The following is a 25,931-nucleotide window of genomic DNA, read 5'->3' on the forward strand; positions in this document are numbered from 1 at the left end:
GGGTTGCGACTCAGAGGGGGGTATCGGGGGCAGGTACCGATTAGACTTACGTGGGAGACGACTGGAGATGCCCATTTTCAAAAGAGAAAATCCGGATGAGTGGATCTTTCGAGGTGAAAGGTATTTTGCTGTCAACCAACTAACAGACGAGGAGAAGATAGAATCCGCAGCCCTGTGTTTCGAAGCAGCGGCACTATCTTGGTTCCAATGGGAGACAAGGCGAAGAGGAATTCGGAACTGGGATGGCCTAAAGCAAGGAATTCTGGGCCGGTTTCGCCCCACTCAGGAGAGGTCGCTAGAGGAGCGTTTCTTGGCTCTTCGGCAGGAGGGGTCAGTGAAGGAGTATCGCTTGAAGTTTGAGACCATGGCCGCGGCAATGCCTGATGTTCCTGAGGCATTTTTGGAAGGCCAATTCCTCAACGGCCTCACCCCAGAGATAAGAGCTAAGATCAGGGTGCTACAACCGCGGGGGCTCAATCGAATTATGGTCGTGGCCCAGAACATTGAGGACAAGAATGTAGCTCTTCAGAATTGCCATCAGGCAACCGGACCAACCAGGAGCGGGTATTCCACAGCAACCGCGATCGCAGGTCGGATGTCACCGGTTCCAGCGAAAAGTTTGGGTTCCTCCCAAAAGTCTGTAAATCAGCCAGGCCTTAGGATTCACCCCGCTGGTAATGGGGGCAACTTTCCTTTCAAGAAGCTTAGTGAGGCTGAGTGGAAGGCAAGGCGAGAGAAGGGCCTTTGCTTCCGCTGCGATGAGAAATACTCAATTGGCCATAGGTGCAAGAACAAAGAGCTTCAAGTGTTGATGATCTATGACGAAGAAATAGGCGAGGCTGCGGCAGCAGAAGAAGAAGTGCAGGGGGGCGATAAAGGGTTGGAATATGGGGGAGAGGTGATTGAATTATCCATGAATTCAGTGGTGGGATTAACTACACCTCAAACGATGAAGCTAAGGGGACTCATAGAAGGGCAGTCAGTGGTCGTTCTGGTGGACGGCGGTGCAACTCACAACTTCATCGCATCCGAATTGGTGCAACGCTTGAGTTTGTCGAGAACAGAGACGGTTGGGTATGGGGTGATAATGGGAACTGGGTTGGCTGTACAGGGAGCAGGAGTGTGCAAGGGGGTGAAACTGACACTGGATAACCTGCAGATAGTGGAAGATTTTCTTCCCCTTGAGTTAGGAAGTTCTGATGTCATTCTTGGCATGAAGTGGCTGGCTTCGGTGGGGAAGATGAGTGTGGATTGGAGGAATTTGACCATGAAGTTTCCAGTGTGGGGGGGGGGGGGAATGGCAGTGACATTGCAGGTTGATCCTAGCTTAAGTAAGACATTAGTCTCCCTAAAAGCTATGATGAAGGCATTTAAAGAGAATGGAGAGGAAGTGCTGCTGGAAATTGGAGAGGTGGCTGCTGAATGCAATGAATTGCAGGTGGGACTGCCCCGAAGCTTGGAGGAATTATTGGCTGAGTTTGGAAGAGTTTTTTCCAACCCGGAGGGACTGCCACCTACTAGAAATAAAGATCATGCCATCAATCTCCTACCCGACACTTCCCCGGTTAGTGTTCGACCTTACCGTTACCCGTATCTTCAAAAGAATGAGATTGAAAAGATGGTACGTGAGATGTTGGCAGCTGGTATTATTAAACCAAGTGTTAGCCCTTTTTCTAGCCCGGTGTTGCTTGTTAAAAAGAAGGATGGGGGATGGAGGTTTTGTGTAGATTACCGGGCTCTCAACAAGGTAACAGTTCCGGACAAGTTTCCTATTCCAGTCATCAATGAATTGCTGGATGAACTACATGGCGCGAAGGTTTTTTCAAAATTGGATCTCAAATCTAGTTACCACCAAATTCGAGTCAAGGCTGGAGACGAACCAAAGACCGCATTTCGAACACATGAGGGCCACTATGAATTCCTCGTCATGCCTTTCGATTGACGAATGCCCCGGCCACCTTCCAATCTTTAATGAATGATGTATTCAGGGAGTATTTGCGTCAGTTTGTGCTGGTATTTTTTTATGATATTTTAATTTATAACCAAAATTTTGACCAACATTTGCAGCACTTGCGTTGTGTGCTGAAGGTGCTAGCTACAAATCAGTTGTATGCCAACAAGAAGAAATGTTCCTTTGGGCAGTTGAAAGTCGAATATCTGGGCCATATCATCTCCCAGCAAGGCGTGTCGGCTGATCGTTGCAAGGTGCAAGCCATGTTGGACTGGCCTGCGCCTACTACCTTGAAGGAATTGCGAGGATTCCTTGGTCTTACGGGTTACTATAGGAGGTTTGTAAAGGATTATGGCAAGTTGGCTTGGCCCCTCACCGAGAAATTAAAGAAGAACAATTTTCGTTGGGATGGAGAGGCTAAACGAGCATTCCAGCAGCTCAAAACAGCAATGGTGTCGCTGCCAGTTCTTGCACTACCGGACTTCGATCAGCCCTTCATAATTGAGTCCGATGCTTCAGGGCATGGGTTAAGGGCGGTGTTGATGCAGAATCTTAGACCGATTGCGTACTACAGCCATGCTCTTAAACCATTGGAGAGAAAAAAATCGGTTTACGAAAGGGAGCTGATGGCCATGGTGTTTGCAGTCCAGAAATGGAGACATTATCTCTGGGGAAGGAAGTTCATAGTAAGAACAGACCAAAAAAGCTTAAAGTTTTTGTTTGAGCAGCAAATGGTGAGCTCAGATTATCAAAAGTGGATGCTGAAATTGATGGGCTTTCATTTTGAGATACACTACCGGCCGGAGTTGGAAAACAAGGCTGCAGATGGCCTTTCGAGAATTAATCAACCAACAACTCTGTTCGCACTAACGATTCCAAAGGTGGTGCAACTCGATCAGCTGGTCTAAGAGGTGGCGAAAGATGCTTCTTTACAAGACATCATACGAAAGTTACGGGTGGATCCGGCTTACAACTCCGATTTTCAGCTGGTGGGTAACCAGCTCCTTTATAAAGGGCGGTTGTTCCTGCCTAAGGGTTCTTCCCTAATTCCTTTGGTGCTCCATGAGGGTCATGATGGCAGTATAGGAGGTCATTCCGGGTTCCTAAAGACATATAAACGAATTGCAGCGAGTGTTTACTAGGTGGGTATGAAGCGGGACATACGCCACCATGTGGGAAAGTGTCACATTTGCCAGCAACATAAGTATGAGGCTTTAACGCCAAGGGGTCTTTTACAGCCTCTTCTGGTTCTTGGCCAGATTTGGGATGATATAGCTATGGATTTTATTGAGGGGTTGCCGAGATCGGGCCATATGAATTCTATACTTGTGGTTGTAGATAGACTCAGCAAATATGGCCACTTTATTGGTCTCAAACACCCATTTACAGCAGTAGTAGCTGGTATTTTCGTAAAAGAAGTAGTGCGGCTGCACGGTATGCCTCGGACTATTGTTTCGAATCGAGACAAGGTGTTTATGAGCCGTTTTTGAGAGGAGTTGTTTCGACTTCAAGGTACTAAGCTCAATTGTAGTACGACCTATCACCCGCAAATGGACGGGCAAACGGAGGTCCTCAACCGGACCCTAGAGACTTACTTGCGCTGTTTTGCATCAGCAAGACCTATGGGGTGGTATGTGTGGCTGCCATGGGTTGAATTGTGGTATAACACATCATACCACACTGCTTCAAAGGTTACTCTCTTCCAAGCTGTTTATGGGAGGGAACCACCAACCTTGATCAGGTTTGACAAGGGCTCAACGCAGGTATCTGCAGTAGAACAGCAACTGTTGGAGCGAGATTTAGCATTGGAAGAGCTCAAAGACCAGCTGGTACGCGCTCAAGCGATCATGAAGAGGGGGGCTGACCGAAGAAGACGGGATGTGCAGTTTATGGTTGGTGACTTTGTCTACTTGAAACTAAGGCCGTATAGAAGGAAGTCCCTAGCTACCCGCCCTAATGAGAAGCTGGCTCCTAGGTACTATGGGCCATTTGAAATTGAACAGAGGGTGGGACTAATGGCTTATAAACTTAAATTACCAGCCCACTACCATGTCCACCCGGTTTTCCATGTGTCCCAGTTGAGAGAGGCCAAGGGTGAGGTGGGCGCAAGGGCACAAATTCCCCTCCAGTTGCAGGCTGACTTAGAACTGAAGGTTGAGCCAGAGGCAGTGTTGGGAGTTCGGCCTGGGAAGGGTTCTAACTTACGAGGGCTGGATATTTTGATCCAGTGGAAAGGTTTACCACCGTTAGAGGCAACTTGGGAGCCCTACAACATGATTCAGCAACAGTTTTCAGCTTTTCACCTTGAGGACAAGGTGAAAGTCGGGAGGGGAGTAATGATAAGCCGCCGATGCACCGAACCTATCAAAGACGCATCAAGCAGCCGAAGGCATGAAGATGGGAGTAGGGGGCGGTCCGCACATGCAGGTGTAACAACCAGCATGTGCACATGGGGGTAGAGTTGTAATTCACACTGCTGAGGGAATAATCAACATGTGAATGAGGAATTCAGTTAGAGTGGGGTCCGGGAGTGGTATAAGTAGGAAGGGAGTAGAGAGAGTGAGGCAGCTGAATTTTGATAGTGATTTGGGAGAGTTAGGGCCTCTTGAATGCCCTATTTCATTTTTGTTTTGCTGCTGTGAAGAATTGGAACTATTGATAGTGGATTGTTTTTTGGAATTCAATCAGGTTCCTATCAGCACCCTAGGGTTTTGTGTGAGTTCCTTATAAATAGGAACATAACACATAACCCTAGTATATAAAAAAATTATATAGAAACTTTTGAGAAAAGTTTTTACCACTCTTCTTCCTTCTTGAACCTCTCTTGGATCAAGGTGATTTCCAGTGGACGGACTTGGCATTCTACACGTGAAGGATTATACTACGGGTGAACATACGCTACAATCGGATTGCGGCGAAAAAGTATTTATCTGTTTTCTTCCTCATTCAATAAATTGTAAAATTAAAAAAACGTGATACCTAAAAATTAATTTTCCCACCGCGTATGATCTGATCTAATTCAACACAATCAGGCTATTGCCACTTCTAGTAGACACAAACACCCACCTGGGCCTTAAAAACAGGAAGCTTATGAGTTGCGAAAATAAGGTAACAATTATCCTCAAGTTGGGTAATAAATAACTCATGTATTTTGAGAGGTGTAATCAATAAGAATCTTACCATTGCATTACATTCTTCTTGAACTTTAATTTTTTAATAAAACTCCAGTCAACATTAGTTTCAGAATCAAGCACAAGTTTTCTTGATCTGAAAGCATGCTCAAAAGAATATGGGAAAATTCACTCTTAAATGAAGAAAAACAACCTTAGAGATGCCTTCCCATACCCCACAGCTCACTAAAACCCCATACAGGGTGAATACAGGAAAGGTTTCTTCCTATTGGCTTACTTTCTGTTTCACATTAGCAGATATCATTTAAAAGATGGAATCTGAAGTAATGAAGGCAGGCAGTACTAAGAAAGAAAAGATTAAATAGTAAGGTATTTGGGGAACCAAGTCTTCCAGTCAATATTCAGAAACCAAGTAATTTTTAAATGCAGTGACTGAACAGATACCTGCCCAATATGACAATGCTCCCAACAGATGAACAAAATAATCACCATCTAATGGAACATTGATTTCTTCACTCTATTCATAAAAGAAATAGAAATATCAGCAATATCTTCTAGAAACAACTACAAAATTTACAGAGATCTGCGTGTCTAATATAGGATGCTACCTTCAAAAGAAAATTCATGACTGTATCACAAGCCAAAAATATAGAGGCATTATCACAAAATTCACCACCATTGGGACCTATCAATTTAATCAAGCAGTCTACAACCTGCAGGAAAAATATAGGAGGTTTATAAACAAAATCAGTGCTTTAATGAGAAAGAATACATTTATTGAGTTATCTAGACTTTGCATCAGCAGGCATGTAAGTTTGATTAAACTTGAGGTTCATTGCTTTAATTTTTAGTCTCAGGTCACGACGGAGAACAGAGGAATAAAATGGCATTACAACTACCACAATAGATAATACATATAACTATATTAGGATGCATGAAGAAGAACCTAAATCTAGGGATTTGGAATTTTTAGGAAAGTCAACTCTTGATTTTAGTAAAATCTAGATAACATCCATGATTTCCATGTCAAGATCAGGCAAAACACAGCGACAAGTACTGTTGATCATAAATTTGTTATTGATGTGCACTACAGCTAGGGACTATAATCAAGATGATTATCTCATGGTCCATATCCATCCAGATCAATACATGTTTGATCTTATGACATGAATACTAATGATGTTTTCCATGTTAAGGATTTGAAACCTCACCAAAGAAAACTTGAGCTGCTTTTTTGGCCTACTACTGTTTTGCATGTCACCAGACTCCTATATATTGCCTCTTCAACAGCACAGGGATATCATTATGGTTGTACTCAATGCTGAATTATTGCTTCATCTCATGGTGGCTTGATGAGATTCTTAGTCAGCTGGAAAGGTTGTCCCAATTAAAATGCAACTTGGTTTCTTACAGCCAACTTAACTCTTTGACACAGAACTCTTGAAGTAGTCATTGTCATCCAACAAACAAAATTATGTTCTTCCCAACTGGGGGAGAATGATGGCCAGCCTAAATCTAGGGATTTAGGACTTCAAAGAAAGTCTACTCTCGATCTTAGGGAAATCAAATCACGGTACAATTTAAAAAATTAACAATTGGTAATTTGATTGAATTCCCTAATTAGTTTTTATTTTAATTTTCATTGTTTGCTTCTAAATAGGGTTTGATGACATCATATATAAATGTTTCTTTTCGTATTCTGAAGGCAGCTTTTGAATTGATTATTGAATTATTCTCAGTGAGATTGGTTCTCAGTAGTGTTTAAGTTTTGAGATTCACAACATTTGTTGTCAGTAATGTTATAGGGTCTTGAGATTCATTCTCAATGTTGGCCTAATGTAGTATGTAGTAAAATACCAATAAAGAAAAAAAAAGTATGAAGCATGCAATCAAGTTACATACTTACAGCTTTGTAAGCTCCTGAAGACACTAAAACCTTACAGCCAGAAACTTCCATTGTTGTCTGGCAAAGCATCGGAAGCAAAAAGCATACAGAGTAGAAGGGGCTGCCAATAAAACAGATAAAAAGATGTTAAGTCTATAACACGTAACCTAAAGGAGTAGAGAACTAATTTCATGAAAATACTGTTAAATGTTGAAAACTGTTACAACCTTGGCTCATCTTTCCCTGTGATGGAGAGCATATACCCTAAAAGTTCCCCAACCTTCTCCCTGCAAGCAAGAGGTGTTTCTGCAAGATAGCTAAACACAAACACGAGTAGTATTTATGATTTGATATTAAGCCAAATCCTTAACACAGTAAAAATTATGCGAGATAGTTCGTTCTATCTATCTATCTATATATGTATATAAAGCCCTTAAACAAAGTTTGAAAACAACTTCTCTAAGCTTAATTCACCAAATACAGGTCAAAATTGTATCAATCCAATTCTTCTAATTCAAATAAATATAAGTCTCTGAAGAATACATATCATATGGATCTTCTACCTAATTCTTCTAACTTAACTAATTAAAAGAAACATAATCCTGTAAACAATATATCATATAGATCTGACAAAAGATGTACCTGGGATTTGATCTCTTTAAATACAAAATCAATGAGATGTGGTCCTGAGTTTGAGAAGAACTAGCAAGTGGGAGACAAGATACCATTCATAAATCTGCCTATTATCAATAGCTCCCCACCTAGCTTATGTCCATATACCTACAACATCGCTCAACTCCTATAGACAAAATGATCCATTTTAGGATGCTAGTAACATCATTTGCGTGGAACCCTAATTAAGGAAATACTTCCTAGCTGATAGCACCTTAAACAACTAGACATGACATAAAAATGCATGAAATGATGGGTTCAGGACATGTGAAACATATAGATTTCTGTATACACACATACATATTAATATTGGATCCAAACATATCAAGAATGAAGATAACTCAAATTAACATTAGAAAAAAGAAAATGTATTTTGCGGCTCACTAGTCAACTTATTGATCACAAAAAAGTGAAAAAAACATATGACTATTCAGCTGGTAAGAAATATTTTTGTATAATTTTTATTTCTAAATGGGAGAATAATTTTTTTAAGCTCATCTCTCAACAAAACCATTTCAGACTGGCTTTTCACTTTTTGCACACCTTTTTAGTTATCTACCCTACATTCCATACTAACTCATTACCCTAATTGTGATTGCTTTGAGAAGACAAATCCTTCGATTTGAACTTACCAAACTTGAAGCCTAATGATTAAGTCACCAATTATGAAAAGAAAACTCATGTCATGATCCAAGGATCCATAGAAGGGCAATATAGTAATAGGTTAATAGTTGTTAGAAAATATTATAGATATTTTAGCATTAGGTTAGAAGCACATGGGTGTTATTTTTGAGTTAGTTAGGAGCAAATATGCCTATATAAGGTTATGTAAACGGATGGGATTTTCATACTTGAATTAATGAAATGAAATCTTCAATTTCTCTCTCTATAATTCTCTCCATCCTCCCTCTCGTTTCTTCTCTGCATCTCACCCTCATTTCTCTCTAAATTACTCCCCCATTTCTGTCCAATTTCCCCCTAATTCCTTCTGTTCTTGATTCTATTCAATCGGATCTTTCTGATTGCCAATCGTACCCTAGGTATATGACAATTGGTATCAGAGCCAACAGTTCTTGGCTGTGGTTTCGATTCATTTTGAAGGCTACTAAAATCAATTTCGGTGATTAAACCCCGGGACCAGAGATTCAACGAAATAGGCGAGTTCAAGTATTCCAGCAAGCTTGGATGGTATCTCGGTTGAGAATTAATTCCCGGTTAAGATTTAGGAAGTTATGACCATCGACCAAGGCATGAAGTGGATGTAGACTAGACGACCTTGCATTTGGAGCAATCTTGAGCAAGTCTGAAAGTGGTTGATCCATCATGTTAGTCAATTTTGATCGACAATTTAATTGCATATCAGAGGCATTGAATTCAGGTGAATTCCAACACTCCTTGGACAGTGATTGGGTGAGTGATTGTAGCCTAGGAATTCTAGAAACTCCTATCCGAGTTTTGAAATCGAAGACGACCATTGGATCTCAGAACTAATTCCATAATAGGAGTTGTCGTAAGTGGCAGGGATTTCAACAATCCTTGGGCAGTAGGTTTGGGAAGAAGCAGCAATTTCTGACGATATACGCTTGAAGTGGTCAGTGATTGGGTGAATACTCCACTGGGAATCTTGATTAGCGTTGATTATGGGTAGGTACTAGGTAGCGATCAATAGCAAGCCATAATTGAATACGGACTTGGGAAGGGAAGCAAGAGGTGGATGTCCGGCCACAAATTTCGACAAGCTTCACACAAAGTGGAAGTAGGTTGGGGTAGTCGTTGAATCACAACAATCGCACACAGAGTTTGGGAAATCTTGGATTTGTTGTGATCGAGTGTTGGAAATGATTACAGCAGGCGATTCCATTGGAGAACTCCATCAATCAGGCGGAATTCTGGGAAGTGGAAGGAATACACGTGAATTCTAGCAAATTCTGACTATCTTGGTGGAAGAATTCAGGGACAGATCAGCCATGTTTGCTGATCCAAAATGGAGCAATAGCTGATCCATAGTGGTCCGTTGCAGTGAATTTCAGTGATCAGCTTGGATTGGGTAATTGTTTAGTTGCGGCTACTAGCAGTCCTGGACTTCTGATCAACGATTAATTGCAAATCATGGAAGGTAATAGTTGAGGATCGGATGGGCAACACAGTATAGATCAAAGGGAGATTGGGAATCAAGAAGCAGCACCATAGGGTGACTGTTGTGAAGCAGATATAGAAGGGACGTAAACTCATAGGCAGATTCCATTTGAGAAGCGGATTCTTCGAACTTATCTTGCTTGTTAATTGTTGGAGTTGTGGGTTGTGAGTAAAAGGAAAACAAGAGGTAGATTTTGGCTGTAAATTTTTGGCTAACTTGGGTCAAAGTGGAGAGGCAAAGAAGAGCGGGTGCCCCAACTATTGAGTTGCAATTGAGGCGAGTATAGGAACTGCTATAACAGGCAAAACAGAAGCATGAAGAGAATTCCCATTCCTTGGTCGTCGAAGTATGTTGTTGGTGAAAAGTCGGCCATGGAGAGCAGTGCATATATGAGACCATTGGAGTCTCTATTGCAACAGAAGAATGCTGCATTTTCAGTGGGAAATTTTGCTCGTGAATCCATGGGAAGTAGTGGAAGCATGAGGCAATTGGAGTCTCAATGGCAGAAGAAGGCTGCAATTTCAACTGGCAACGACAAGAATTAGGAGCAGTTTATTCAGAAGAATCAGGAGCAATTTATTCAGAAAAATCAGGCTTGGAAAAGGTTGGATAATGTGTCTAGCCGAATTGACAAGGGAGCAAGTAGTGGGATTCATGAAATGTGCGAGGAATTCGATCATATGTTCGGCGAGAAGCTGCAGGAGTTTGCGATGATACTGACTAAGAAGTATTGTTACAACTTCCCAATGGAATATTTTAATGATTATCACAGAAGTTTTAACAAATGGGACTTCCTTAAAATAGAGTAGCCAAGGCAAGAGTTAATACACTTGAATGTGTTGAATGAGGGCTGGCAGGAAAGAAATGAAGGGTCAATGAAGGGATTTACAGAAGAAGCAAGGTCCCTTACATTACCACAGGTGACGAGCCCATTATATGGAGAATCGGCTAATGTGGGGAATGCAATTGCGGGGAAAGCTGAGGATTCCTTGGCTTGGGTTAAAATAGGCAGCGAGAATGTGGAGATAACACTAGTTGGAGGATATCTTACCATCAACATAAAAGACTCTAGCATTGAACAATATGATGGTGTTGCTGCCATTTCAGAAGGGTCAAGCCAAATTGTAGAAGATGCTGATTTCTCTCCCAACCAAGGGAGGTTTTCTGCGAATTATGACCTTGATAGTAGTTCTATCCACTAGCAGCAGATTCAAAATGGTGAGGAATTCTTGAAACCAGTTGTAGCTAGAGAAAAGCTAAAGGAGGCAGCTGAAGAAGTCAAAGATTTTGTCAAAGGGAACAAAACTCCCACTGCTGTGTTGATTCTTCCTCCAGTTGACAAATCCAAATGCTTGTCTATTACATTGAAGGACAAACAGATAGCTGGAGAACTAGTTACTCAACCCTCTGTGTTCAAAACAACACACAACGAAAATGACGAGAAGAGGGGAACATATGTGGTAGCTGGTCGGTTGTGTGAGTTTAGGAATGATCGACATTTGAAAGCTATAGGGTTGCAGATTTCAGCTGCTACCTGCGACAAGGAGTGGCTAAATTCATTGAAGGCGTTTGATGTAGACACATTGACAGGTTTTGGCATTGGATCCCCAGAATATGGGTACTAGCAACCTTAATTTGATAGTTATTGCAAACCCAAGGGAATTAGTATGTTACTCTTTGGAGGAAGATGCAGCCTTGTCTGCAATGATCATCATTTTTTTTTCAATTGAGAACCTAAAAATGAAGAAGAAGAGACTTAAAAGGAGGAAGAAGGAAAGAAGGATGAACCAGATAGAGAAGGCTGGAATTGAATGAAGAGTCATAGCTACTTGTTGCAAATTCTTAGGAACAAGAACTCTCTTAAAGAGGGGGGAATTGTCATGACCCAAGAATCCATAGAAGAGCAATATAGTAATAGGTTGATAATAGTTGCTAAAAGATATTTTAGCATTTAGTTAGAAGCACATGGGTGTTGTTATGCAATTAGTTAGGAGCAAATATGCCTATATAAGGACTGTGTAAACGGATGGGATTTTCATACTTGAATTATTGAAATGAAATCTTCAGTTTCTCTCTCTACAATTCTCTCTCTCGTTTCTTCTCTGCATCTCGCCCTCATTTCTCTCTAAATTACTCCCCCATTTCTGTCCAATTTCCCCCCTAATTCCTTATGTTCTTGATTCTATTCAATCGGATCTTTCCGATTGCCAATCGTACCCTAGGCTAAACCCTAGGTACATGACAACTCATAACAAAACCAAGTATGTGCCACGTATCAAAATTAAGCCCGACTCTTACAGTCATGAATTGTGAAGAAGGGGAAAGAAAAAAAAAAACTCATCACACGATCAAGCATGTACAACTTTTGATTCACATATTCTAGAAAGAAGATTGATGCTATTGAGATCTCTTATGGAAAAGAATCCCAGCACTCTCATCTCCTTTGAGATTGATCTTCACAAGGGAAGTTCCTGCTATCCATCCAATAAATCTCCATTTGGATTAAGCAACAATTCAAATTGCGAAAACATAGAACTTCTATATTGATCTATCTTGCTTTAAGTCGTTCAAAACTCCTCAATCTCTCCATCCAATCAAATAGAAGATCCTTAATGATGCGGTCACCAGACAAGACCCGGCCCAAAGCCGACCCGACCACGCCGGAACAATATTTTAATACTTCTTAAGTTTTAGAATTTTACTTAATTTAGGATTCTACTTCATGTTTTTACTTGATTTAGGATTCTACTTCATGATTCTACTTGATTTAGGATTCTATTTCATGTTTCTACTTGATTTAGAATTCTACTTCATGTTTGATTAGGGTTTTATTTTTATTAGGATTCTAGTTGACTTTTATTTAGAATTTATTTCTATTAGGATTCTAGTTGGATTTTGTTTACAAATATTAGATGGATTTGGATTAGCCAAATACTATAAATATGCCTAGGATCTAGAGTTTGTAATGAATTTTTTCTCAATCAAATTTCAGCAACCTATTTGGCTTTTCTTAGCAAAACAGTCTTATTTTTGCGTCTTCTTAAAAGCCAAAGCTTAGACCATTGAAGTTTGTTCTTTCAAGGGTTTATTTTGGTGTGTGTTTTCACACGCGCTACACGCTACATCAGGTGGTATCAGAATGGTTCATCAACTAATCAAATGGCCAATCTTGAAGGTAACGGTAGCAATCAGCCTCTTGACGGTGATTGGGGGCTGCCCGCAGTTTGGAGAGCAATCGAAGAACAACGAGAAATAACTCGTACAATGGAGCAGCAATTGGAGCGAATCCGCAACCAATTGGGCATTTTACAACGAGTTAAGGATAATCAGAACCAAACTAATGGCGTGAATCAAGCCGGCTACATTAAACTGGGAAGACCAGCCATTAATCATGTCCTCATTAATCCTAGAAGACCAATGATGGATGATAGCGACGATGAGGATGATCTTGGTCGTATGATAGCCAACCCTAGTGGTAAAGGGGTTAGAAGGAATGCGCAGCAACACAACTATTGGGGAAATGATGAGTATAAACTACAGAATGGCTTTTCGATGAGTTTGGAGCTTGATTTTGAAGATTATGTTGTCCCAGCAACCTCAATGTTTGCAAACTCAGGTTTGATTTATGCTGCTAACATGACAGAAACTCCAAGGTTATTGACTCATACAGGGGTATTTTCCAGTCCCGAGGGCTTAGGCATTGCTTCGCAATCTAAAGATGGTGGTGTTTCTTCTGATCGGCTTGTGGCTATAAAAGAGATGGAGGTCATGGTAGCAAATGATTCTACAGTTTATTCAAGCTTTGGCATGGTTGAATCGAAGGCGATAGGAACATATTCACCTTCGCGATTGCAAAAACAAGACTGTTTTGCTAAGAAAACCCAAATAGGTTGCTGAAATTTGATTGAGAAAAACTTCATTACAAACTTTAGATCCCGGGCATATTTATAGTATTTGGCTAATTCAAATCCATTTAATATTTATAAACAAAATCCAACTAGAATCCTAATAGAAATAAATCTTAAGTAAAAGTCAACTAGAATCCTAATAAAAATAAAACCCTATTCAAACATGAAGTAGAATCCTAAATCAAGTAGAATCCTAAATCATGTAGAAACATGAAGTAGAATTCTAAATTAAGTAGAATTTTAAAACTTAAGAAGTATTAAAATATTGTTCCGGCGGGGTCGGGTAGGCTTTGGGCCGGGTCTTGATCGATAACCACATCATTCACCTCCACTTGAGAAAAAATTCGACCTCAAATTTTGATCTAGGTATGACAAATCCACGTTCGGTAAGTACAAAGAGAGATTAGCCACATTGAATGTTTGGAAATACCCATATGAGTAGGCAAATCCACAACATAAGCATTATTATTAATTTTCTTTGTAATCTTGTAGGATCATACTTCTTTAGCTTGAGCTTGTTCTATTGTCCTACTGGAATCTATTCCTTCTTCAAGAATATCATGACTTCATCTCCAATCTCAAATACCTTGTGCTTCCTATACTTGCAACAAACATGGTTGGACCCATGCCAACGCAGATATGGCTAAGAAGGGGAGGAATGTCTTTGCTCGTGTTCCCTTAGCAAAAAAGTTCAAGCGGTTCAGGAAGATGTCAAACAAAAGTTGCACAAATAAGAAGTATAAGGCGACAACTGACAAGCATAAGAAGCACAAGGTATTGGAGATGAAGTCATGATATTTTTGAAGAAGGAACAGATTCCAGCAGTACAACAGGACAAGCTCAAGCCAAAAAAATATGATCCTTACAAGATTACAAAGAAGATTAATAATAATGCTTATGTTGTGGATTTGCCTACTCATATGGGTATTTCCAAACATTTAATGTGGCTAATCTCTCTTTGTACTTACCGAACGTGGATTTGTCCTACCCGTATCAAAATTCGAGGTCAAATTTTTTCTCAAGTGGAGGTGAATGATGAGGTGACCGATCAAGACCCGGCCCAAAGTCGACCCGATCACGCCGGAACAATATTTTAATACTTCTTAAGTTTTAGAATTCTACTTAATTTAGGATTTTACTTCATGTTTCTACTTGATTTAGGATTCTACTTCATGATTCTACTTGATTTAGGATTTTACTTCATGTTTCTATTTGATTTAAGATTCTACTTCATATTTGATTAGGGTTTTATTTTTATTAGGATTCTAGTTGACTTTTACTTAGGATTTATTTCTATTAGGATTCTAGTTAGATTTTGTTTACAAATATTAGATGGATTTGGATTAACCAAATATTATAAATATGCCTAGGATCTAGAGTTTGTAATGAAGTTTTTCTCAATCAAATTTCAGCAACCTATTTGGGTTTTCTTAGCAAAACAATCATGTTTTTTAGTCTTCTTGAAAGCCAAGCTTTGACCATTGAAATTTGCTCTTTCAAGAGTTTGTTTTGGTGTGTGTTTTCACACGCGCGCTACACGCTACGTCACTTAAACATCAAAGTTCAAGAATGAGCATTAAGTATAAAGATGAGAGACAAAGCCCCATCCACTGCTTTCTTAGGGGTGAAACTCTAACGTCAAATTTGGTATTTGGATTAAATAGTGATGGATTAAGCATAGGATAAAATAGTGATGGGACTAATTTTTCCTATCCCATATTTGGGAGACTAATTTATGCCACTTATGTGGGATAAATTAAAATTGGACTTATTTAATCCCAACTCTGTTCAGATTCCAAACGTGGCTATACCCTGTTAGATGGTATAGCCACCCTCTTATCCACGTTCCATTTTGCATCTTTCTTTCTCTCATGCTTTCAATTGGTTAATGACACAAAATTTGTATGTAATTCTTTATCAATCATACAAGGATTCAGTCTCTCTAGACAGTGAAATGAATGGAAAATGCACATGAAAAAGAAAAAAATGTTAGACAGACATGTATATTTACAATCCAATTTTTCCATTAGAAATTTAATCTTGCAAATTGCCATGCTAATCACAAGCTATGCCAATATCTCCTTAGATTAACTAACCAACCAAATATTGAACTCATGACATGCTAGATTCAATTGGTTTTGTACATAAACAATAGTACACTTGGGTCCTGTATCAATTACTCTTTTCCAAGGGCCAACCACCACAGCCAAATATCCCCAGTGATAAAAGATAGAAGCTACCTAAGCTACAAATTTCAACATGTGGGATTAAAATATCTTTATAGTCTAAATTTGTTTCATTCCCTCCAACCCCCCCCCCCCCCCCCAAAAAAAAAAACACCCCACACACCTACACACAGAAAAAACGAAGAAGACGAAAGACACTATCCAATTGAAAGTTCATTCAAGGTACTAATTTAAGCATGGATATGGTTCTTTTGCAAGGTCAACTGCTAATCAGTACTAAAAGGACTCCTTATTTCCCCTTGCCCACCATGTCTACTAGATATGACAAGCTCAAGAGTATGAGATATGTGTCTGACGCTATTGGACACTAGACGCTCCAATCTTCCATTGCAATGCTATATGAAGAAAAACAAGCTCATATTTGAACCCAAGAAAGTTCAGAACTAACATGGATAAGGGATGTAAATATCATCTTTTCCCCAAAATGCATTTATTTTGAAGTACATTTCTAAAAAATAATCATTTTATTCTAGAATATTATGCAATGGATATCTTCAACTTTGGGATAAATATCCTAGTATCCAAAGATTTAAAGGTTTAAGAAGGTCAAAGATGTGGACACATACCCATACCCGATACTCATAGCCGAGTCCATGTAATACAGCTACCAAGTATACCAAACATGATAAAGGTTATATTAGGACCAGATAATATCAAGATGAAAAAAATTCAAGGTCAAACTTCACTTCACCCAACTAAATTTAGAGATTAAAAAGAAGCATGCACCCCCAACCCCCTTCTCTTTTCCAACACAAATTTCACATGCATTAATTTTATATACATCAAGGCAATAAGCAATAAGGTGAAGCTGGAAAGTACCTTCCAACAACACGCACTGATGCGAGAAGATCATCTCCTCTTGTTTGTCCATGGTCCTAGCAAATCAGGGTTGTGAGTTCACAAGCACTATAATAACACAGCTGAGAGATGAGATGTAAAATTACCTTCGCATCTTGTAAATACTCTAGGACCACACCAATTGTCTCATTGAGCCCAGAGATCACCTTGGTGAAAGTGCTTTCACTTATAACAGTTCCTGCAAGTAGTGGCACAAAATAATTTTCATCCAGTTGCACAGGCCATAAGGAAAAAAAAAAAGTAAGTTTGATATATAAGTAAAAATGTTGCAAAGTCTTGGCAAGTTAAGTCAAAGACAAGTGGGTCCATGACTAATCAAGTTCCTTATTAGCTCCAATTATATTTGCTTTATGGCTGTGTAGGACAGGTATTTATCATCCTTTTTTTTTTTTTTTTACATTTTCTAGTATCTCCCCATGCCTAGAGCATTTGGTAATTTGAAATTTCAGGGACCAAGAAACAAGGATTCCCATTGTTGAGAGTAAAAATTATAATATAAAAATTAAGTTCATCTTCTATCAACCAACTTAAACTTTTAGCTGAGATGGTGGTTAACAATTCAACATGGTATCAGAGTAGGCACAAGTCCTAAGTTCAAACCACATCGCTAACCCAATGTTTTAAATAGTTGCACATTTTTTGACCAAATATGCAGTGAAGCATGGCCACACATGAGAGGGCATGTTGGAATAAAAATTAGATTATAAAAAATAAGTTAATGATCTTTCTACCAGCTTAAGCTTTTACAATTCGACACCCATAAATTATGTAAAACTGGTTACCAACTCTTTAAAAATTTAATTTAATAAACTTTTGATGAGTTTTAGTTGTCAAAAAGTCTAGTCCTTGGATTAGGAATCCAGTCTTTGCTAGAGTACATATGATGAATCTATTCATTGGCAGATACAGAGCTGAAGAGACAATTTTGTCCTTTTGGAACCAAGATTCATCACAGCACCTTTTCCCTTCAAAAGGGTTATCACCCCTGGAAACTGACTGTACACAAGACAAAGATATATCCCATCTCAATAATTACAGAACAGACAAAACAGAATCATCCAAGCTACCAATCGTTCAACTTCCAAATACTGAAAGTTCCTCCCAAAAGGAGGGTGCAAGTGAAACCTAAGGGGGAAACCTGAAAGGACTCACTAACCACTATATCCTTATGTTCTTGGCTAAACAAGAAAAGTCCAGAACAGCAGTACCCAAGGGACTGGACCCTGCCAAACCTAGTCAATGAAACTTGCTGCGGCATATGATTTTACGAGTTTGAGCAACAGCATCCTCATCTATGTATAAGGGAAAGAGAAAGAAATATCTGAAGGTAAAATAATGTAAGCAGAGTTTCAGTACATATAACTAAAAAAGTGCACACAGAATCTGAAAGGTGAGTAGTCCAATGATTTTGATGGGATCAACATGTAGGAAACTCCACCAACCTCTCACAATAATATGAAATAGTAGAATGCCCATAAGACCAATTGTCTCAAAAGTTTCTACTAAAGGGTGCAACAACATATCAAGCCTTAATCCCACTAGTTGGGGTAGGCTATATAAACTATAGCTCCCTCTACAAAAGAGTAAACTTAATTAAAATGGTTGTGAGTTCTCAAATTTGTCCTGGAAGAGAATTTAAGTCAGGGAACATTTTTTCTAATACAACAATCACAAGCCTACGTGGGCTCAACCGTATGGATTCTAGTACTAACTGAAAACACAATTTTTCATGATTAATTACCTTCGTCTCCTTCAATGTTTGAGATCAATTTAATTATCCTCTCAACCAAAGAGAAAGCAACAGCTATGTCTCGTTGTTTTAAAAGGATTGATTCAGAATTTGAAGAACTTGAAGGAGCTTCATATTTCAAGTAGGCAAGATCATTCAGAAGGACTGCAACTTCAACTCTTGATGTCTCCAACACAAGCAATATACACCTGGAAGAAGAAATGGCAAGAAAATACAATGTTGCACCCAAAAGGTAAAAAAACAAGACCCAAAAAATGCCACAAAGAAATGCTGTAGTCACCTGTCTTCTGGAATAGGATTTTCTGTATCAGACAAGGTCATCTGACCAATGAGCCATCCCTCACCAACAATGGATATAGCAAACTCTGCCAAGACAAGAGCCTGTAGCTTTTCAGCAGGTGCTGCAAGTCAAATTACAAAACTAGGTCATTATAAGCTATAATGGAAGCAACACTTCTAAAAAGGATAATTAAATTGTCAATGGTAAAGCCCTCCAATGAAGTTTTGATGCAATATGTACTATTAAAGAAAAAACCTTCATTATTCCTAAAACAGTATTGCCAATGTATCTCTCAGTAATAGCTGGTATGTGATATTGAAATCCTAATGCCAAAATTCAGATAAAGCTACTGGGGTACAACATGACAAAAACAGCACCCAAAAGCAAGTAACAAGAGAGTCAGGCAACATCCTCCAGCACTTCTACTGACAACTTAACAGTAATTTAAGTAAGCATAGGGGTACTGAACTCTAATCAATTCATGAAATCTATGATACCTACTTTATACCTAAGCTCCTGCAGATAGAAAAGAAGAACATCAAAAACCAAACAACTGTACTCATATACTGTTTTTGACCTGAATTCAGTACCAAAATCCACTATAGGCTATTTGTCCTAGAAATTAAATACACCCTAAAATCTCATAATGTATCTAATTTCTCAAATTATAACTTTAATCCACGTCTCAATGAGCTTAATTAAACTTGATTTTAAGGAAAATTTATTATACTAAAATTCTGGGTTGTTACAGTTGAGGTCCGGAAATCAGCTACCAGACAATAAATTGTATCGCAAATGATTAACTAACTCAGCATCACCTTCACCTTCACCTTTGCACATAAAATACCAATTTTGTCAATTAAAAAAGAAGAAGAATAAGAAGAAAATTAGGGATGATTATTAGGTGGATGGAATAATACAGTAGAACTAGCAGGCTACAAGGAAAAACAGGCAATAGCTGCTCATTGCAAGGAAAAATGTGAAATGTAAAAATAAGAGAAATGACTAGAACAGTAATTTCTCATTGCAAGAAATAACATTAAATGTAAAAAGAGAAAATAAATTATTAGAACATAAGAGAAATGATGCTGAAGAAAGTACCAAGGCAATGCATCAAGTTTACAGTATGGGCTACCAGAAATTGTCAATAGAACTTAATTAAGACCCCTAGAAGTTAAGGTCCATTAAGAATGCACAAATAAGTACACACATGAATGCAGACACAAAGAAGACAGCCACAATTTATTCAAACAGATCATAAACCAGTGTATCTGTAAGTGATCACATGTTTGTTTGTCCACAAACAAACTTAAATGAATTAAACAATAATTGTCACCATTTAAGCATTAAGAGAAGACCACAATGATCTTTTGACATACCAACACGATTCTGCAATATTGCCACAACACCAACACGTACAAAAGTTGACCACATATTATCCTGCATTGAACGGAGAACATCAAGCAAAGGTCCCTGCAAATAGCAAGCAAATGTCACAATCAAAATTGAAGTTCCCACAGTCAATCAGAAAGAAGCATAGATATCAAAACTATAAGCTTCATAACATGTAATATTCTGTGTGTGAGTCTGCAGCATTTAAAATATAAGGAAATGGGTAGCAGTTGGTATGTCAGCTCAATATGTAATGCAGGATCCTCATGAGTCCTGATATAGCTAGCTAACTTAGAAAGAAGCCAAGTCCAAGAATTAATTTAGTTAAGCATCAAATGTTAAAGAAACTCCCCTAACATAAAAGAAGACTACTAGTTTATTTCTAGACCCCAAAAAAAAAAAAAAAAGAGAAACAATAGGAATAAAGTCCAACCCTTAATTTTAAGCTTGGGGGATGGGGGTGGGGGTGTGTGGGGGAGAGAGAGAGAGAGTATCTACAGATTAAGGACCTGCTTTAGCCTGCCACTTACAACAAGAGCACTTCACTATTAAAGACAAAAGTTAACTACCCAGTTATTACTCATAGCTATAACTATTAGCTTCATGATCAAAGTTAGACCACCAGTGATAAGTTATTCAATCAATGATTTCATCAGCAACTAATACCTCTCAAGCTTTCAATTTATAGGTAGTTTGCCAGTTTAAATCATGATTTCCATAAACAATTAACTTTTTATTGATACAAGTAAAGATTGAGGCATATAAAGATGACTTCAAATATGGATAGAATCTTCAGGTTGTTTATAATTAATTTTCTCAACCACTACAGGAACTGAAAACAGTAAAAAATTTATCCTGTCATCTGGCAGTAAATATGTAGAGCATGTAAAAAGAAGCAACAGCATACAGAGTACTGTGAGGAAAGGATGGCAGCTAGTAGATGGAGAGCTTCAAATTTCAAAGCATTGTGCAACACAGCAAATTGTTTGGCTATTGATGTCACCTGCATTAACAAGTATGTCTTAACACCTCTGGCCAATATTTTGTAAAAAACCAGAAGAGGGGATAATGGGAACATCTGAAGCAACTTAACTGAAAGATTCAAAGATAAACTTACTTAACATTGGACAGATAAGTAAAATGGCTCTATAATTTAAACTCACCATCAATGCCAGTTCTGATGAATATTCACTATTGATGGTGTCCAGAGACAGCTTACTTATCATCAACTGAACAAGTCTCATGGCAAACTCTACAGATGTAGAACCTGCAGTAACATCTAACTTCATAACTTTCATCACATGATGTACCAGCTCAAGAGAAGAAAAACTGCTTGACTATATATGCATATTTACCAGTAATGATTGAGTAGATTTAGAACACCCAGTAACTACAATGCCCATCCCTACAGTTGCTACAACTGACAGAAAACGCCCTTGGGCCAACATTCCATAACATCTACCCCCTATTGCACTAATATGCAATGGTATATATTATTGGATTGTCAAGGATTCTGTAAAAGGAAAGAGTTTTTTGTCACTTCAAGTTCAATTCCTACTGCATTATTAAATGTTTCTTTATTCTGTTTACCTTCACTGAGTAAAAGATATAGGGGCAACTGGAGGAGCAACTATACCTAGGCATGACATAACGGCTCCTACCTCCAAGGAGAACCCAAAGAGAGACGAACCCTCTAAATAAACATCATAGCACACAAGCCCCAACATTAAAAGTTTTCAATAAAAGGCAAGATTAATTACCATCAGGTAGAGTAGACATCTGAGAAGCTATAACAGGAATGCCTCCAGATTCATACAATCTTGAAATTCCATCATTATGAGCATTGGATACCAAAAATAAGAATTCAAAGCATTGTTCAGTAACAGGGGAGCACAACCTGTATTTAGAAAACACATTATTAGAGCAATTCCATCAGATATATGAAAGTGACTGAAAGCGAATGTCCACAACTAAGAGAAAAATTAAATAAAATAAGAGAAAGATTCCCAATCATTAAAAACATACAAAAGCAGGACATTTCTTGCTATTACACCTTCATGGTATAGACTGTTTATGAATCAAAATTTTTTACAAAGAGAATTTAACAAAAAGAGAGAAGACTGTCAATCATTAAAACATAAAAAAGCAAAAATTTTCTAGCTTGAACATGAATAACTCCCTTTGGTATTCTTTGGTGGCCAACTTACCATCAAGGTCAACCCATGTCCTTAATTGACATTTTCCATTCAGTCTCAATCTCTCAAAATCAACACCTTACAATTCAAAATTATCAAACCATTGTTGGCAAGCTTCACAAGACGAAACGGGAATATCACAAAGTAATGATACACACTGATCTGTTTGCTTGACCACCCAAAAACACTCACAAAGTTGGCTTCCTGACAACCTGCACTGCCCCAATCCAAACATTTCCTAGAACACCTGGTGTGCAATTTGTTTACTAATATATATATATATATATATATATAAATACATATACATAATGCAAGTTAACGCAATCCTTAAATCAAAAAAGATGCCAGATGAGTAGAGGAAGAGTACTTTGGTTCCTATATACAAGAACAAATGAGATGTTCAAAACTGTGAAAATTACAAAAGAATTAAGTTAATGAGCCATACCATGAAACTCTGAGAGAGAGTAATAGAGCAGAGGCTCAAAAAAGAAACAGAGGTCTCAGAAAATCAATTTGGTTTCATGCCTGGTAGGTCAACAATGGAAGCTATATACCTATTGAGGCGCCTAATGGAAAGATATCGGGATCATCAGAAGGACCTACATATGGTGTTTATAGATCTAGAAAAGGCCTATGATAGGATCCCTAGAGAAGTATTATGGAGGGTTTAAGAGAAGAAAGGAGTCCAAATAGTCTATATACAAGCCCTTAAGGACATGTATCACGGTGTAGAGACAAAGGTCAAAACATGCGGAGGGGATACTAAACCGTTTAAAATTACAATAGGACTGCATCAAGGTTCTGCACTAAATCTATACTTATTTGCTCTAATAATGGATGAACTCACTAAAGATATTCAGACAGAGGTGCCATGGTGTATGCTATTTGTAGACGACATAGTGTTGGTGAATGAAACAAAAGAATGAGTGAACACTAAGCTTGAGTTGTGGAGAAACAAGTTAAAATCTAAGGGATTTAAATTAAGTAGAAAGAAAACAGAATATATGGAATGTAAATTTAATAAGAATGCAAGAGTAGAAGATGTTATAATAAAATTGGAAAACCAAATCTTACAAAGAAAAGACCATTTTCGATATTTGGGATCAGTGATTCAAAAAGATAGAGAAATTCAAGAGAATGTCACACATAGAATTAAGGCAAGTTGGCTAAAATGGAGAAATGCATCGGGGGTCTTATGTGATGGTAAAATACCATTAAAACTGAAAGGAAAATTCTATAGGACAGCTATAAGACCAGGCTTGTTGTATGGCTCAGAACGTTGGGCAGTCAAATACCAGTATGAGTAAAGGACGAGCGTAGCGGAGATGAGGATGTTAAGATGGATGTGCGGCCATGCAAGAAAAGATAAAATTAGAAATGAAGTTATTTATAATAAGGTGGGAGTACTGCCAATCGATGAGAAGATGAGAGAGACTAGACTAACATGGTTTAATCATGTGAGAAGGAGACCAAGAGACGCTCCGGTGAGGAGAGTTGATGAAATGGAACAATTAGTCCAAAAAAGAGGTAGAGGCAGACCCAAGAAGACTTTAGAAGAGACATTAAAGTTTGATATGAAGTGTATGAACCTAAATAAAGATATAACAAAAGACAAAAATACATAAAAGTCTAGAATTCATATAGCTGACCCCACATAGTGGGATAAAGGTTGGATATGTTGTGTTGTTGTTGTATATATAATGCAAGTTGAAAAAAACAAGAACAAAAATATCTCAAATTTATAGAAATGCAACATTGGGAGGTACAAATTTTCATAATCACTTGTTACCATAAAGATGGGAATCCTTCTGTCTAAAATGCTAAGATTGTGACAAATATGGTTGTTATACCCACACAAGTATTAAACCTCAATGTTTTCATATATTCTGAGACTGAAAGGCAAACTGAACTACTATCCCATGATTTTTTAAGCATTCCCATTCCTAATTTTTAACCAATAAAGTTAATTATTTCCTTGATCGTATTTTTATCCCTTTGGTAAACATCAATACTCTAGAAAAGTGAACAACAATTTCAATATTAAAAAGCCTTACTCCTTCGACATAATCTCCACGATGAGAGGAATCTTTGATACCATATCTTCAGATGAAGCTATCTCGGGAACTCGACAAAATGCAGCAACAACTGTAACCGATAACTGTCGATAGGCATCACAATTGTCACCTCCACTCATACCCACGCTTCCTTTTCCCATACCTACCAAAAAAAAAACATCCAGCACGTGATTAGAACCGATTTAAAAGTTGAACGCTCCCAATAACTAAACATGGCTGCCAATACAGCTTCTGAAAAAAAAGAATATCATATAAAGCTGAAGCACACAATCCATCTAATCTTGACGACAACTAAATAAATAAAACTCACACAAATATAAATGTATATAAATTTATATGCAAATTCGTCTCAGAAAATTATATTAATTGTATTAGGGTCATTAACAGTATGCAAACATTTTATCTAAATTATTGCATAGTATGTTCCTTTTTTGTCAAAAATTAGTTGTATCGACTCATATACTCTGTATTTTATTGTTTCATTGAGTGCTATGGTAGGAACACATATTTTTCTAGAGATTTTTAAATTTACTTTCCTTTTTTTTCAAGTCAAGCAGTTCTGTTGGGGTCAGCATCATTGAGCCCTGCACTAGGGCAAAATATATCTTCTTTCAACTTGTTCAGCATTGTGCTCTCTCTCAGACATTCATTTCTTGAAGCAAATAGGATTTCTCCTTCTCTTGAGACCTGAACTAATAGAAAACATATCTCATTGCAAGTTCTGGGTTTTGCCTCGTTTTGTTTTCAAGCAAATTAATAATATTGATTCACAACACATGTTTCCCTTCCTTGAGTCTTAGAATACTAGTCCCTCCCTCTCAACTTGGAGCCAGCCAAATTTTAGGGTTTTATACAAGTAAACTTGTGTATCATACAGAAACAAGTAAATTAGTAGTATTAACCTCATTAGCTATGCCCTTTTCTCGAAAAAAAAAAAATGTCTTTCAACATAGAACAGAGCGTAGCGGCCAAAGAAACACCATCACATACCGGTTCTCAAGAGACGATCTATGAATCGAATGCCCAGGGCATCGTAGACCCTGCGGATGGAAGCGTGGTCGTCCCTGCTGCAGAATTTCGTAACGAGGAGGAGGCCAGCAAGGCGTTGCTCGTCGCTCTCCCCCTTCAGCAACTTTAGGCAATCTTCGAGCGATGGCAATTGTTCCTGTTGTTCCATCAACACCGTCACAAGAAGAACAGCGGTTTAGTGGCGATTAGAAAGGGTTTATGCCAACATTTATGCACAGAATGAATAGCAGATTATGTATATATAAACAGATATATGAGCGCGCGCGCGCGCGCATATTTATATATATATACAGAGAGGGAGAGAGAGAGAGAGAGAGAGAGAGAGAGAGAGAGAGATGCTCACCATTTTCGAGTGCTTGAAGCTGAGAAGATTTGGGAATGTTCTGTAAAGATTTGAACGCCACTGCAAGTGTGCTTATTCC

General features: G+C 38.3%; 1 protein-coding gene across 4 annotated transcripts in view; it reads right to left on the minus strand.

Moving 5' to 3' along the window:
* LOC127813325 (uncharacterized) overlaps window positions 1–25,931 on the minus strand; it is a 34,579-nt gene extending 8,648 nt beyond the window's left edge. For 2 of the 4 annotated variants that reach the window (XM_052354248.1, XM_052354249.1), the window contains exons 1-15: window positions 25,853–25,931; window positions 25,471–25,645; window positions 24,460–24,622; window positions 21,971–22,107; window positions 21,374–21,477; window positions 21,118–21,213; window positions 20,198–20,291; window positions 18,819–18,939; window positions 18,530–18,726; window positions 16,875–16,966; window positions 16,750–16,805; window positions 7,195–7,284; window positions 6,989–7,088; window positions 5,691–5,795; window positions 5,527–5,599 (exon numbers count right to left, since the gene is read on the minus strand). In XM_052354248.1, the coding sequence (XP_052210208.1) occupies window positions 5,527–5,599; window positions 5,691–5,795; window positions 6,989–7,088; window positions 7,195–7,284; window positions 16,750–16,805; window positions 16,875–16,966; window positions 18,530–18,726; window positions 18,819–18,939; window positions 20,198–20,291; window positions 21,118–21,213; window positions 21,374–21,477; window positions 21,971–22,107; window positions 24,460–24,622; window positions 25,471–25,645; window positions 25,853–25,855 (1,606 nt within the window). In that variant the 5' untranslated portion in view covers window positions 25,856–25,931. Of the gene's footprint in view, window positions 1–5,526; window positions 5,600–5,690; window positions 5,796–6,988; window positions 7,089–7,194; window positions 7,285–16,749; window positions 16,806–16,874; window positions 16,967–18,529; window positions 18,727–18,818; window positions 18,940–20,197; window positions 20,292–21,117; window positions 21,214–21,373; window positions 21,478–21,970; window positions 22,108–24,459; window positions 25,173–25,470; window positions 25,646–25,852 lie in introns of those variants that run through there. The other 2 variants (XM_052354251.1, XM_052354250.1) reach the window with 2 other exon arrangements.

Source organism: Diospyros lotus, chromosome 11, assembly GCF_014633365.1.
Source record: "Diospyros lotus cultivar Yz01 chromosome 11, ASM1463336v1, whole genome shotgun sequence".
In the NCBI taxonomy this organism is placed as follows: domain Eukaryota; kingdom Viridiplantae; phylum Streptophyta; class Magnoliopsida; order Ericales; family Ebenaceae; genus Diospyros; species Diospyros lotus.